Source organism: Eptesicus fuscus, chromosome 1 (assembly GCF_027574615.1).
Source record: "Eptesicus fuscus isolate TK198812 chromosome 1, DD_ASM_mEF_20220401, whole genome shotgun sequence".
In the NCBI taxonomy this organism is placed as follows: domain Eukaryota; kingdom Metazoa; phylum Chordata; class Mammalia; order Chiroptera; family Vespertilionidae; genus Eptesicus; species Eptesicus fuscus.
Genome location: NC_072473.1, coordinates 51075933 through 51091841, shown reverse-complemented (window position 1 = coordinate 51091841; position 15909 = coordinate 51075933). Strand labels below are relative to the sequence as shown.

The 15909-nt window shown below is 45.7% G+C and overlaps 1 protein-coding gene across 1 annotated transcript; it reads right to left on the bottom strand.

Moving 5' to 3' along the window:
• Positions 1 to 678: 678 nt before the first annotated feature.
• LOC103299118 (ubiquitin-conjugating enzyme E2 E1-like) lies at positions 679 to 4511 on the bottom strand. Its single transcript, XM_054718895.1, has 3 exons — positions 4496 to 4511; positions 981 to 1683; positions 679 to 744 (listed from the first exon to the last, which is right to left on the bottom strand). The coding sequence occupies exons 1-2, from the start codon at positions 4509 to 4511 to the stop codon at positions 986 to 988; spliced, it is 714 nt and encodes a 237-aa protein (XP_054574870.1). The 3' UTR covers positions 679 to 744; positions 981 to 985.
• Positions 4512 to 15909: the final 11398 nt, after the last annotated feature.

Sequence of the window (15909 nt, the reverse complement as noted above, 5' to 3'; positions counted from 1 at the left end):
AACCTGGAACCTTTCAGTTCGCAGGCTGACGCTCTATCCACTGAGCCAAACCGGTCTCGGCCTGTTTGTTTGTTTTAATATTGTTTATTAGCACAGTAACAAATGCAGACTTAAGTAGTCTGCGACATATAACCAATCCACTGAGCAACTCCTATTCCATGTCTTACAGTTAACAGCTTAAGGTATTTTACTACAGGTTTTCACAAGTCCTGATTCAAACCTCTAATCTTTTCACAATAAAGTAGATTGGCATATAAAATACATACTATTCATTTCCTATAAGTATCTTATAAGCCACATGTCCATTTAACATATGAGATGACAATCTATAAAAACTGTTAAATAGCAATATTCCCTTCCAAGAAGGGAAAACAAGTTTCAATTTTTCTAAACAAAAAAGTATGCAGTCTGGAAGGACTTTCACAGAAATGGCCATGTGTGTAACCTGCACAAAATTAAGCTGGCTTAAATGTATAGACTACAAGCAACTGAATCCAAAGTCTATTCTTCTCTGTACTACATTTTAGCTTATATTGCAGAACTAATGTCAATTTAAATGTTGCTATTACCAATTCTGTCTAATGTAACAAGATCTCTTAAGTTATAACAAAATCTTAGGAAATAAGACTGAATAATATCTGTTATAGAAATATGCTACTCTTTACCAACTCCCACCCTCCCCCACCCCTTCAAAATCATAAGCAGCTCTCTGTGACAGACAAATAATGTAAGAATTGTGAAAACCTGCCGAAACCGGTTTGGCTCAGTGGATAGAGCGTCGGCCTGCGGACTCAAGGGTCCCAGGTTCGATTCCGGTCAAGGGCATGTACCTTGGTTGCGGGCACATCCCCAGTAGGGGGTGTGCAAGAGGCAGCTGATCGATGTTTCTCTCTCATCGATGTTTCTAACTCTCTATCCTTCTCTCTTCCTCCCTGTAAAAAATCAATAAAATATATTTAAAAAAAAAGAATTGTGAAAACCCAATTTATGTAGCGTATCTCTTGGTCCACTGTCTGTCCATTCTATCATGTTCTGCTCTGTTGGTCATATACTGAGTGGCAATACTTCCCACCAAGGGGTTGGCAGGATTACAGTCTGTAAGAAGTGAGCAGATAGAAAGGAGGACTTTAGAAATGGTTAGTGCTGGACTCCAATTATCTTTCAATATGTCCAAGCAGATAACTCCTTGACTGTTAATATTACAGTGATAGATTCTTGTCCGAAATGTAACCTTCGGAGGCTTGAAGGGGTATTCTGGTGTAAAAGTGATATCAAGGAAGAATACACCAGCCTCATACACAGATCCTGGAGGCCCTAGGATGGTTGATCTCCGTTCATAGATGTTATCACCATTGGGAACAGCACTGCAGTTAGGTGGAGGGTCTAAAGTGATATCGGCCAGTTCCTTCTGAATCCTGTTGGCGCTGGTGGAGAGGAGTTTGGAGTTTTTGCTCATGCTGACTTTACTCTCCTTCTTCTTGGGGGTGTTTGTTTCTTTCTCGGTTGGCTGGTTGGAGGACAAAGATGAGGAAGAGCTGGTGCTGGCCCTCGAATCGTCATCCCATATAGCGAACCCCCCACCCCACCCCGCAAACAGCCCCTCTCTTTGTGTCTGGCTGCTCCGTGCCGTCGCAGCGGCTGTGCTGCGGCCACGGCTGGGCCTGGCCACTCGTGTCTCTCTCGCTGGGAGAGAAGCGGAAGTGCAGCACCAGCAACTATTAAACAGGCAATCAGGACTGTCTTTTTAAAAATATTTTTTATTGACTTTTAGAGAGAGGAAGAAAGAAACATGGATCAGTTGCCCCTTGCACACCTCCTACTAGGGATCAAGCCCGAAACCCAGGCATGTGCCCCGACCAGGAATCAAATGGCAACCTTTCTGCATGGGATGATGTCCAACCATATGAACCACACTGGCCAAGGTAAGACTGTATTATTCTCATCTGAATCTCTAGTGCTTAATTATGTACCTGGTACATAGTCGATGTTCAATAAATATGAATTGATTGCATGAGTGGCTGGAACTCAATAGAGAAATTTCATCCAGACTGGGTATAAATTTGGACAGGTGATAAATAAACCCCCTTTGAAGTAGTGCTTCTCTATTAATGTGGTTGTTTGCAAATGTTGATGTATGACTGGCAAGAGATTGACTGGAAACAGAACAATAGGTGAGAAACAATTGTTGCCTGATGTGTGTAGGGCAAGGAATGAGTCATGAAACAATGAAATAATCAGGATTGATTAGCTAAAACAAAAGATTAGCATGAAATAGCCTGCAGGAAGCTGAAGAGTGGGCAAGGAAGAAAAAGGCTGAGTGAATGGTTAGCTAAGATTAACAACTAGACCAGGCTACAGTACTTTATATTTTATAAACCCCTTCACATACACTCACTGTTCCCAGAATCCTCACAACAGCCTGCTAATATAACTATTATGATTAAACGCTCCCTTCTAAATTTTAGTGTAAGAGGAAACTGAGGTTTAGAAGATAGAGTAACCTGTAAAAGTTATGCAGCAACCTAATGAGAAACCCAGAGCTCTAATCCAAGCACACTAACTGCTATGCCTGTACTATTTCTTAGATCATCTTGGGGTAGGGAGAATCAGGGCAAGTGAGATAGCATTTTGCTACTGTTAATGAATCGTAATGTAAATATCTGTGTTTTCCAATGGTCTTAGGCTCTACAGCAGCGGTTCTCAACCCACAGGTTGAGAACCACTAGCAGGGTTGCCTAAGACCATCGGAAAACACAGATATTTACATTACGATTCATAACAGTAGCAAAATTACAGTTATGAAGTAGCAACGAAAATAATTTTATGGTTGGGGGTCACCACAACATGAGGAACTGTATTAAAGGGTCGAGGCATTAAAAAGGTTGAGAACCACTGCTCTAGAGAAACAAACCATTCAGCCCCTTCAAAGGCCTGCCCAAGTGAAGTCCAGATTCAAACAGCCAAAGAAAGGGAATCTTGCATAAGAATGCTAGAATTCCCAGGTCACTAGTGTTCAGGAACCTGAAATGGCAATTCAAATGAATAAAAGACAGCAAAAAAACCACAAACACATGTAGAAGAGACACAAACAAAATTCATGAAGCTTGAATGGCCTCATTTCTCAGGCAGGAGGTAACAAGGCAAGGAGAAAACACTCTGGAGTGAGGGTCAGCTGAATAATAACTCCTGAAATATATCTACATCTGAAACCCCTGAACCTGTGAATACTATCTTATATAGCAGAAAAGGACATTGCAGATGAGACTAATTTAAGGATCTTGAGGTGGGCAGATTATCCTGGATTATCTGGGTGGGCCCTAAATGCAATCACATGTACCCTTATATGAGAGAGTCAGAGAGAACATTGACAAAGCAATGCAACCATGAAGGCAGAGATTGGAGTGATACAGCCACAAGCCAAGGAATGCTGGCAGCCACCAGAAACTGAAAGAAGAAAGGACTGGATTCTCCCCTAGAGCCTCCAGAGGGAGCATGATCCTACTGACAGCTTGATTTTGGCTCAGGGAGACTGATTTTGGACTTCGGACATACAGAACTGTGAAAAAATGTGTGTTGTTTTAAAGTCACCAAGCCTGTGGTAATTTATTACAGCAGCCACAGGAAACTAATACAAAGTACAAAACACATGCAGGCACATCTTTAGTTTTTTTCAGATGCTCTGTCACTAATATAGATTATACACAGTGAAGATAGATGCCCAAGCTCTTTTCACTAACTTCTTCCTGATCCATTAGATGACAAATCTGGGGTTATTTGTCTTATCTGTGCCCTTTGTTCCAGAAAGACAGTGAATATACAAATCTGGCAGTTTTCTTTTCTGCAAGGCTTCACAAGTAAGATTTGTGTCAGGTGGGACCTAGCTGGGTAAGGCTTAGGTCAGTGGTCGGCAAACTCATTAGTCAACAGAGCCAAATATCAACAGTACAACAATTGAAATTTCTTTTGAGAGCCAAATTTTTTAAACTTAAACTTCTTCTAACACCACTTATTCAAAATAGACTCGCCCAGGCCATGGTATTTTGTGGAAGAGCCACACTCAAGGGGCCAAAGAGCTCCTTGTGGCTCGCGAGCCGCAGTTTGCTGACCACGGGCATAGGTGAAAGTGGGCAGATGAGATCTGACCTACTTGACAGGCTTTGTTGCTTGTTATTAAAGCAGCAACCAAACCTAGTCCACAGCACTAAAGTAGGCATGGATGTTGAAAAGAGAAATAGGCATGTGTGGTCTCTAGGGGAAACCATTTTTCATTAAGGAGGGCCATCTGTAAAAAGTCATGTGTCAGGAACCCAAACCGACGATCATCTGAGAAAACAGGCCAGCCACTGGGAATCTGGTGTTATAAAGTTAGGGCAAGACTGGTGATAAGGCAGACTCCATGCTGTACCTTCTCTTCTCCCTATAAGGTCGATTTCTCCCTCTGAATGAGGTTGGAGCACAGGCTATAAATATCAAAACTAGAACTCATAGCACTTACACTGTGTGCCAGGCATAGTGCTAAAGAGATCCATATGTATTAACTCGTTTAATCCTCAGCACAACCATATGAGGTATGTATCATTGTTGTTACCATTTCAAAGATAAGGGAAGCGAGGCCTAGACAGATTATATAACTACTCCAAAGTCTCACAGTATGTGGAGGAGACAAATTCAATCTAGAATTTGAAATCAGGGCTGCCTGACTTCCGGACCCATTTGCCAGTGGATCTCAGTTTAAGCTGCAAATTGTGAGCTTCAGAAAATTCTCCTGCCTGAGTTACATCACCAGAGATTCTTCCCTAATTGATTAGGGGTGGGGCCTAGGCATCCATTTTTTAAAATGTCCCCAGGTGATTCTATTAGTAGCCAGAGTTGAGAAACACTGAACTAGGCTATATTGACATTTGAATGACTGTTAGTTCCTCCTTCAAATTCTTCCAGGAATGTTTGCTTGTTATTGAGATAAATCTCCCTCTTTTAAAAAATATTTATAAGATACTTTATAATTTTTTTTTATTTTTTAAACCTTTACTGTTGACAGTATTATAAATATCCCCTTTCCCTGACCCCCATTGTCCCCCTCCACTCATTTCCTGCCCTGCCCCAGGCCATCACCACCCTATTGTCTGTGTCCATAGATTATGCATATCCTAATATATAAAAACCCTGGGTCCGTCACATCCACGACCAGGAGGCTCAACCAACTGGAAGTCAGTTCTGCAGTCAGTGCTGGGTTGCTGTGGCAAACCAGCACTGATTGCTACGGCTGCAGGCATGGTGACCCAGCACTGACTACTCAGGGGGCTGTAAATCAGGCCTGGAGAGAGGCCTGAAGAGAGAAGCAGGGTCTGATCTGTAGCCTCTGTGGCAGTTGTTGATCAGCACTTGCCTCTTTCTTTCTGGGCCTGGTCAGCAGCAGTGCCTCCATTTCTCTCCAGGCCTCCACTGGGGCTGCTGATCAGCCCCACCTTTCTGATCAGGCCCCATTGATAGGCCCAGAGACACTGACTGGCATAGAAACCAATCAGAACCAAACCTGGGTGAAGTGTGAGGAGCCAATGGCTGCCTAGGAGGAGGAGCTTTTGATGCTGACTGGCATAGAAACTGACCAATCAAAACCAAATCTGGGTCAACTGTGAGAATCCAGTGGCTGCCTAGGAGGCAAAGCTTTTGATGCTGACTGGCATAGAAACTGACCAATCAGAACCAAATTGGCCGGCAGAGGAGGGCAGTTGGGGGCGAGATCAGGCTGGCAGGGGAGGGCAGTTAGGGGTGATCAGGCCAGCAGGGGAGGGCAGTTGGGTGGGACCAGGCTTGCAGGGGAGGGAAGTTGGGGGTGACCAGGCTTTCAGGGGATGGCAGTTGGGGGCGACCAGGCCGGCAGGGGAGGACAGTTGGGGGCAACCAGGCTGGCAGGGGAGGGCAGTTGGGGGCCATCAGGCCAGCAGGGGAGGGTAGTTGGGGGTGATACCAGGCCGGCAGGGGAGGGCAGTTGGGGGCAACCAGGCCAGCAGGGGAGCAGTTAGGTGTCAATCAGGCTGGCAGGGGAGCAGTTAGGGGGTGATCAGGGTGGCAGGCAGAAGTGGTTTGGGGCAATCACGCAGGGCAGGCAGGAGAGCAGTTAGGAGCCTGCAGTCCCGGATTTTGAGAGGGATGTCCAACTACTGGTTTAGGCCCGATCCCTGTGGGCCTAAACCAGTAGTTCGATATCCCCCGAGGGGTCCCAGATTGGAGAGGGTGCAGTCTGGGCTGAGGGACACCACTCCCAATGCACGAATTTCATGCACCAGGCCTCTAGTATACATATAAGTTCTTTGGTTAATCTCTTCCCAGCCCCCCTTCTACAGTTCCCTCTGAGATTCATCAGTCTGTTCCATGTTCCATGTCTCTGGTTCTATTTTATTCACTAGTTTTATTTTGTTCATTAGATTCATTGTTTGTTTATTTTGATTTTTAGATTCAATTGTTGATAGATATGTATTTATTGCCATTTTATTGTTCATATTTTAATCTTTTTTTCTTCTTCTTCTTTTTCTTCTTCTTCTTCTTCTTCTTCTTCAAGACTCTTTAACATTTCACGTAATATTGGTTTAGTGGTGATGAATTCCTTTAGCTTTTCCTTGTCTAGGAAGCTCTTTATCTGACCTTCAATTCTAAGTGATAGCTTTGCTGGGTAGAGAAACCTTGGTTGTATGTCCTTGCTTTCCATCACTTTGAATATTTCTTGCCACCCCCTTCTGGCCTGCATAGTTTCTGTTGAGAAATCAGCTGACAGTTGTATGGGTACTCCATTGTAGGTAACTAACTGATTTTCTCTTGCTGCATTTAAGGTTCTCTTTTTTGAAAAAAAAAACAAGATGGCAGCATAAGTTAAACACCTAACCTACAGCCAGGCACAACAATTTCAAAAATACAACTAAAAGTCAAAACGGACATCATCCAGAACCACAGAAAAGCTGGCTGACTGAAATGCCCACAACTAGAAGGAAAGAGAAAACCACAAGGAAAATCAGAGGAGCCATAAAAGCCTGAGGTATGGAGACACGGGCAGAGACACGAGCATGCGCGCGTGCGGGGAGGATGAAGCCGGAGAGGAAGGGGCGGCTGACGGCCTGGCTGGCGTTCTCTAGAAGGAAGGAGATAAAAGCTCCAGATTGTGCTGAACCCCAGCTCCGACTGCACTGAACCCCAGTTCCGGGCGAAACCCTGGGAAGCCAGGTGCATGCTGGGGGAATCTGGGCTGTGGGGCGGAAACACAGAGGAGCGGCGAAAGGCGGAGCTCCGGAGGCGCGCACGGGAATGCGTGCAGAGGATGGACTGTTGACTGTGCCGCTGAATTGCCCTAGTGGGAAGGAGACAAAAGCTCCGGACCGTGCTGAACCCCAGTTCCGACTGCACTGAACCCCAGTTCCGGGCAAGACCCTGGGAAGCCAGGCTCATACTGGGGGAATCTGGGCTGTAAGGCGGAAATGCAGAGGAGCGGCGAAAGGCAGAGTTCTGGAGGCGTGCACATGAATGCGCGCAGAGGACGGTCTGTTGCCTGTGCCACTGAATTTCCCTGGTGGGAAGGAGACAAAAGCGCCAGACTGTGCTGGGCCCCAGTTCCGACTACACTGAAACCCAGTTCTGGGCGAGAATCTGGGAATCCAGATTCATTGGGGGAGAGACTAGACTGTTTGGCAGCGGGCGAAACTCCAGGGCGCTTTTCTCTCAGAGGTGTTTGCAGGGAGTACAGAGGGACACTGAGACACAGGAACCTCATAGGGCGGGGCTGACAGGAAGCCAAGGATGTAGGCTCCACCCTGAAACTCCGCCCCATCCAAGCTGAGCACAGAGGCTTTTACAATTTTGCAAGTCTAGTTGAATAAGGTTGTCTCCCGGCATACAAACAGCTGATCCTCACAGCCAATTGGACTGGAGGTCAAATCCTCCCAGTGTACCAATGGCAATCAAGGCTTAACAACACCAAGACTTTGCACTCAGCCCACAAAGGGGGGTATCAAGAGCGACCACCTAGGGAGATTGGGGAAGCTGAGCCATAGGGAGGCAGCCAAAAGGTGAAGACACCAAAGCAGGTCACGAATAGAAGGGATGAAGGAAAGTAAACTAATGGATGACACAGTGTTCAGAACCACATTTATAAGGTTACTTAAGAATCTTCTTGCCGAAACTGGTTTGGCTCAGTGGATAGAGCGTCGGTCTGCGGACTGGAAGGTTCGATTCCGGTCAAGGGCATGTACATTGGTTGCGGGCACATCCCCCGGTGGGGGGTGTGTAGGAGGCAGCTGGTCGATGTCTCTCTCTCATCGATGTTTCTAGCTCTCTATCCCTCTCCCTTCCTCTCTGTGAAAAATCAATAAAATATATTAAAAAAAAAAAAAAAAGAATCTTCTGGAGGACCAAGATGGCGGCATAGTGCAGACACCTGATTGTTGCCTACCACAACGATTTTGAAACTACAATTGGAAAACAGAGCAGACACCATCCAGAACAATGGCTGGAGTAATTGCTGAGAAGGAATTGACCGATGGGAGTTGGGATCGGGAAGACGAGGCCCCGCTGGGTCCCAAATCCAGGTGCACTGGCCCGGCGACTGGTCGCCGCTGCAGACCCGAGTGCCGCCGCAGCGACCTCGGACCAGCCCGCAGCCGCGCACCGGGCGCACCAGAGCTTCGCCGAGCCCGTCGCCCGGCGAGTTCCATGGCAGCTGCCCTGGAGCTTTGAGAAAATGGCCGAAGGAATTGCTGAGAGGGAATTGACTGACAGGAATTAGGATCAAGAAGATGAAGCCCCGCTGTGTCCCGGGTCCGGGTGAGGCCGCGCCCCTGGGTCTGGGCGAGGCCACGCGCCCCTGGGTCTGGGTGTAGCTGGATCCCGGGTCCGGGTGAGGCCGTGCGCCCCTGGATCCGGGTGAGGCTGAGTCCCGGGTCCAGGTGAGGCCATGTGCCCCTGGGTCCGGGAGAGGCCATGCGCCCCTAGGTCTGGATTAGCTGGATCCCGGGTCCGGGTGAGGCAGTGCGCCCCTGGATCCGGGTGAGGCTGGGTCCCGGGTTCGGGTGAGGCCGCGCGCCCCTGGGTTTGGGTGAGGCTGGGTCCCGGGTCCAGACGAGGCCGTGTGCCCCTGGGTCCGGGAGAGGCCACGCGCTCCTGGGTCCGGGTGAAGCTGGATCCCAGGTCTGGGTGAGGCTGTGCGCCCCTGGATCCGGGTGAGGCTGTGTCCCGGGTCTGGGTGAGGCCGCACCCCTGGGTTCAGGAGAGGCCACGCGCCCCTGGGTCCGGGTGAGGCCACGCGCCCCTGGGTCCGGGTGAGGCTGGATCCCGGGACCGGGTGAGGCCACGCACACCTGGGTCTGGGTGAGGCCACACGCCCCTGGGGCCCGGGTGATGCTGGGTCCCAGGTCCGGGTGAGGCCGCCTGCCCCTGAGTCCAGGTGAAGCCGCGCCCCTGGGTCCGGGCGAGACCAAACAAGAGGGAGTCGGACCTCCATTACCACCATTTGTCCACCATCCAGAGCTGAAAAGTCAGCGCTGACATGTACACATAAGGAACTGGTGGACATTGAAATTGGGTCTCAAAAGAACTGTTGGTCCAGAAAGAAACTCACTGCAGACTGATTCATTTGCCTGTCAGCATAACTATTATTGCTCGTCTCACATTCGGTTCTTATAAGTATATTTCTAGTAACACATGATCTCACTCATCTAGGGGAAATGATGAACAACATAGACTGATGAACAAGAACAGACCCAGAAACAAGGAGGCATCGATCAGACTGTCGGGCCTCAGAGGGAGGGTAGGGGAGGGTGGGGGTAGGGGGGAGAGATCAACCAAAGGACTTGTGTGCATGCATACAAGCCTAACCAATGGTTAAAGACAACAGGGGGGTGGGGGCATCCGTGGGGAGGGGTGGGGGATGGGAATGGGGGGATGAGGACAAATATGTGACACCTTAATCAATAAAGAAATTTAAAAAAATGATTCTCTTTTCTTTAACCTCTGGCATTTTAATTATGATGTGTCTTGGTGTGGGCATATTTGGGTTCATCTTGTTTGGGACTCTGCTTTCTTGAATTGTATGTTTTCTGTCACTATTTTTTCAAATAGTTTTTTCAGTTACTTGCTCCCTCTCTTCTCTTTCTGGCACCCCCATGATGCAAATGTTGGTATGCTTGAAGTTGTACCAGAGACGCCTTACAATATCTTCTTTTTTTTTTTCTCTTCTGATTGGGTGTTTGTTGCTTCCTTATATTCCAAATTCTTCATTTGAATCTCAGCATCCTCTACTCTACTGTTGATCTCATGTAAATTATTATTTATTTCAGTTAGTGTATGCTTCATTTATAACTGGTCCTTTTATATGTTGTTGATTTTCTCACTAAGTTCCTTGAAATTCTCAGTAAGTTCCTTGAAGTTCTTCTTTAGTTCCTTATAACCATTGTTTTGAATCCTGTATCTGGTAGTTTTCTTATTTCCATTTCATTTCATTCTTTTTCTGGAGATTTCTCCTGTTCTTTCATTTGTGATATGTCTCTTTTGTCTCACATTTTGGCTGCTTCTCTGTGTTTGTTTCTATGTATTAGGTAGATCTGCTATGTCTCCCAGACTTTGTAGAGTTGCCTTGTGTAGTAGGTGTCCTGTAGGGCCCAGTGGCTCAGCCTCCCCAGTCACCTGAGCTGGGCACTCTAGGTGTACCCCTCTATGAGCTGTCCTATTATAGTTGAGTCTTGATTTATGTTGGTGTCACTGGGAGGAATTGGCCCCCAGGCCAATTAGTTGCTGTGGAAAAGCTGTTGTGCAGGAGCCGATCCTATGTAGCAGGATTTGCTTCAGTGGGCTTTGGTGCTCACTGAGTCCATCCGTTGAGTGTGTCATTCGTGGAGGTGCTAGGGTTGTAATCTGGTGTGGTTGAAGTTAACCACCAGGTACATTGGATTTGGGGCCTTCTGGGAGGTACAAAGTCAGCCTCTGCCTATGCCCAGCCCAGGGCCTCCCAGCACGAGCTACAAAACAATCTGTAGATGGCTGCTACTTGTGTTGAGCTTAGAGGTGCCCAGAAGAGGCCAAACTGTGAACCAGGGAGGGCTGCCATTAGTGCCAGGCCTTAGCCTGCTTATTGAGAGGTATGGGGCATGCTGATGCTAGCTGCTGCTTGTTTGAGAGATTTTAGGAAAGTCCATAACATGAGGCAAGAGGGGCCAATTGTATGGAAAAGCCAGTGGAAATGGCTTGGATGAGCCTGCAAGTAGGGAGGGGCAGAGTCTCAGGGCAGGGCAAAAAGTATGAGCCAGGTTGATGGAGATTCAGATATGGTGCAGCTTTTCAGCTCTGTGGCAGGGAGAGCTCAGCAAAGGAACTCTGACTTCTGCCAACAGTCTGTCTGGGAGAAAGATGCCCCTTCAGTTCTTGCCCTGATTCCAGACAAGTTAGTTCCTCCAAGAATGTCCCAGGTTCTTTTCAGGCTGCTGCCCCAGTGCTGGAGCTCGAGGGAGTGAGAATGAGTAAGTCTGTGAATGGGCCCTTTAAGAGGAGCTGCCTGAGACTCCAGCAGCCTCTGTGTCACTCAGCCACAATCCCCACTGGTTTTTATAGCCTGAAATTGTGGAGACTTCTCTTCCTGGCACTGGAGCCCTGGCCTGGGGGCCTGGTGTGGGGCAGGGACCTCTTGCTCCTCAGGGAAACCTCCACAGCCATGATATCCCTCCCAATGTTAAACTGCCACATGTGGGTGTGGGACCAGCTGGCTCTACAATTCCACCCTGTATCTCCACCCCTCCTACCAGTCTAGATATGCTTCTTCTTTAATTCCCTAGTTGTAGAACTGTTCAGCTACATTTCAGGTGATTCTGAATGATGGTTGTTCTGTATTTTAGTTGTAAATGTTGATGTGGTTGTGGGAGGTGGCGAGTACCAAGTTTACTTACACTGCCATCTTCTGAAATAAATCTCTTACAAATGGACATTCTGGCTAAGTTGGGAAACAGTAATAACTATAATGATGACGATAACAGTAATAATAACACTAGCTATATAAGCTTTGTCATCTATAAAAGCTTTGATATGCATTATATTCCACTTAATCCTCACAACCCTTTAAATTAATGATGGTTAGCACCATTTTACAGATTATCAAACTGAGACTCAGAGAGATTAATAAACTTGCCCAAAAGATCAGAGTTAGGCCTTAGCCAGTTTGGACCTGAGGACCAAAGGGTCCTGGGTTTGATTCCGTCAAGGGCACATACCTTGGTTGCAGGCTCCTCCCCAGCCTGGATACTGGTTGGGGCTTGTACAGGAGGCAACCAATTGATGTGTTTCTTTCACATTGATGTTTCTCTCTGTCTTTCCCTTTCTCTTCCACTCTCCCTAAAAACCAATGGAAAAATATCCTCAGGTGAGGATTAACAACAAGAACAACAACAAAAGATCAGAGTTAGTAAACAGGAGAACTTCAGTCTTCTGATTTCAAATTCTTTACTCTCTTGATTCCAACACAGGTACAAGTTGCCCAGGCCACAGATTTGCAGAAGTGGAAGCAGGCAGACAATAACCATGTACATCTCTGAAACTCACCCCTTCTTTTCCATGCCAGGAGTCTCAGCCTCAGCCCTCTTTCACCTTGGCACCACCTCTGGCACATTTTTAAGGTCATGGTTCAATTTATTTCCCACCTATCAACTTTATTTTTTTCCTTCATAATGATATAAATGACATCAACATAAATAGAAAGAAATGAAAAAAATGCTTTACTGATAATACTGCCACCCTAATGAATCATGTGCTCTCATTTCTTTTTATCTTTCCCTCTCCAGGATTTTTCCATATGCATACATCATTTTTACATACTTGTAATCATAGCATAGATGCAATTTCATATTCTACTTGTGTCACTTATCATCCTATATAATAAAAGCCTAATATGCAAATCAACCAAGCCATGGAACGACTGGTTGCTATGACACACACTGACCACCAGGGGTTAGACACTCAATGCAGGAGCTGTCCCTAGCCTGCGGCGGCGGCAGCGGGTGGGGCTGGTGAGCGGCCGGTGCCAGGCCAGCCAAGGTGGGTGCCAGCAGGGGCCCCACAATCGTCCCACTGGTTGCTCCACAGATTGGCCCTGATTGCCAGCCAGGTGTACGGACCCTACCCATGTACGAATTTTGTGCACCAGACCTCTAGTTATATCATAATCATTTGCTGTGTTGCTATAGTGTCTTCGTAATTATCATTTTTAATGGCCACATAATATTCCATTGAGCAAATGCACCTTCATTTACTTAAGTATTTCCAATTTTTCACTATTATATATAATACTCTAATAACAATCCTTACACATAGAGCTCTTTTCTTCTTTTGAACAGTTTCCTAAATATCTATCACCTTAAATACATTTCCTTTTTTATTGATTAAGGTATTACATATGTCCCCATTGCCCTCCCTCCCCCATTCATGCCCTCACCACCCTATTGTCTGTGTCCATTGGTTATGCTTTTATGTATGCATACAAGTCCTTTGGTTGATCTCTCCCCTTTATCCCCACCTTCCCCTACCTTCCCTCTGAGGTTTAAGCATCTGATCGATGCTTCTCTGTCTCTGGATCTGTTTTTGTTCATCAGTTTATGTTGTTCATTGTAATCCACAAATGAGTGAGATCATGTTATATTTATCTTTCTCTGACTGACTTATTTCGCTTAGCTTAAATGCATTTTTTTATTCAGTCATCCATTCACCCACCCGTCATTCAGTCTGCAGAATTGTTAGGGCATTGGGGCACATGCTCAGAACAATCCAATGTGGGCCTTGTGCTCAGTCTGGTGGTAAGAAAAATATTTCAGCAAATAACTGTGACATTGTGTTGTAAGTGCTATCAGAGTCCAGTGTAGGGAGTGAAAAATTCTATCTTTTTCCTGGGGTGACTTCTCATGGTCCTTTTACTGGGACTTTGCCTCCTACCTGATAGCTCCAACTAACCTCTTTTCTCTAGTCTCTTTCTCTCTTGGCTGGACTTTTAAGTGTCCCTAAAGTCGCCTTTCTCTGCACAATCTGCCCCAAATTGACCCTATAATGCACACTCCCCACAACTTATAAGCTTTCTTTATTAATTCAAACACCTGATTACCACCTCCTCTTAAGAAGTCTTCCTAAAGGTAATAAATTAGACCCTTAGGCCCAATTGGGCCTGCAGATTTGTTTGTTTGGCACAGGGCTCTCAAAGGTTGGAACTAGAGTGCTTATGGCATATCTCTTTGCTTCCCCCAGGTTCATCACTCCTTACCTCCTCATTTTAGGTCAGCTCCACTCAAGAATTTCCCCTGCCTGGTGTGAACTGGTAAGGCAAACTAGGATTCCCTCAACTAAACCTACAACTTTTATTATCTTCTCTCACTTACTTACCCCTATACTATAGGAATTTAATTTCTTCTATCTTTCAACCTTTACACAGGTTGCAATTTCATTAATATATCTCCATTTGCTTCATTCATTCATTCATTCAGTCAAACAACTGGTCAGTTATGGAATCCTTACTGAGCACCTGTATTGTGTCAGGTCCCCTGTGGAGTGCTGGGCATACAGAAAAGAATGACCAGTGATCTTTTCACTAGCAGTACTCATGATCCAGCATAAACATGTACTTCATGGATTTGGGTTGTAAACTCCTTTAAAGGAAGAATTAAAGGCAATGCTCTTTGATAAGGGCTTTGACAAAATAAAAGTTATTCAAGGGCCATTCTACTTCATTATATCATGCCCTACTGGTGTTTAGTTTTGCAGAACCAGCACCTGACAAAAATCTGTATTTCTTCTGGAGAAAAAAAACGAAACTGGTCATCTGGAAGAAATTGGGTGATTAGCCCAAGATTTCTCAGTGTGGCTCTTGCCCCTTCCTCTCATTTGGCCCCTGCCTTTGTCTAAACAAGTTTATGTTGTGCTAATATACTCCCAGCCTTTTGCATAAGCATAGAGGGCTCAGACCCTCCTGTCTTCTTGGGACCACAGCAGAGATGTCTTTTTATCCAGACAGAAGAAAAAAGAGGAAGAAGGATGGTCTTAACCTTACATGGATTGTCCATGGCATTTGACTCTGGTTTTGGAATACTCTCTTGACCTGCTCTTATTGTCCAAGTATCTGCCCTATCTCTGACTCTGGGTTACCCTACCTCTGGGACTTTTCCTGTGCAGTTTCTTCTGAGGGTCTTTCTCTGCCCATCTTTTAAAAAATTTAGTAACAGTCTTATTGAGATATAATTCACATACCATACAACTCATTCATTTAAAATATACAGTCCAGTGGCTGTTAGTGTATACACCAAGTTGAGCAACCGCCATTATTATTTAATTCCAGAACATTTCCATTATCCCCAAAAGAAACCTCATACTCCTTAGCCATAACCCCCTAATTTCTCAATCCTCACCAGCTCTAGGCAACCACTAATCTGTAACTCTGGATTTATCTATCCTGGACATTTCATATACTTGGAATTATACAATACGTGGCTTTTTGTGTCTGTATTCTTTCATATATATCTATATGTGTCAGTAAACTTCATTCCCTTTTATGGTTGAATAATATTCCATTGTATGCATACACCACAATTTGTTTAACATTCATCCATTGATGGACTTTTAAGTTGTTTTCAACTTTTGGCCATTGTGAATAATGCTTCTATGAACATGAATATACAAACCTTTATGTGGCTATGTGTTTTCCTTTCTAGGAGAAGAGTTTCTGAGTCAAAGAATAACTCTACGTTTAAGCTTTTGAAGAACTACCACACTATCTTCCAAGGGTCTCTGTCACCCATTTTTTTAAAGTTTTATTAAAGTACAGTTGTCATACTATAGTATACTAGAGGCCCGGTGCATGAAAATTCATGCACTGGAGCGGGGGGGGGGGGGGTTGTCCTTCAGCCA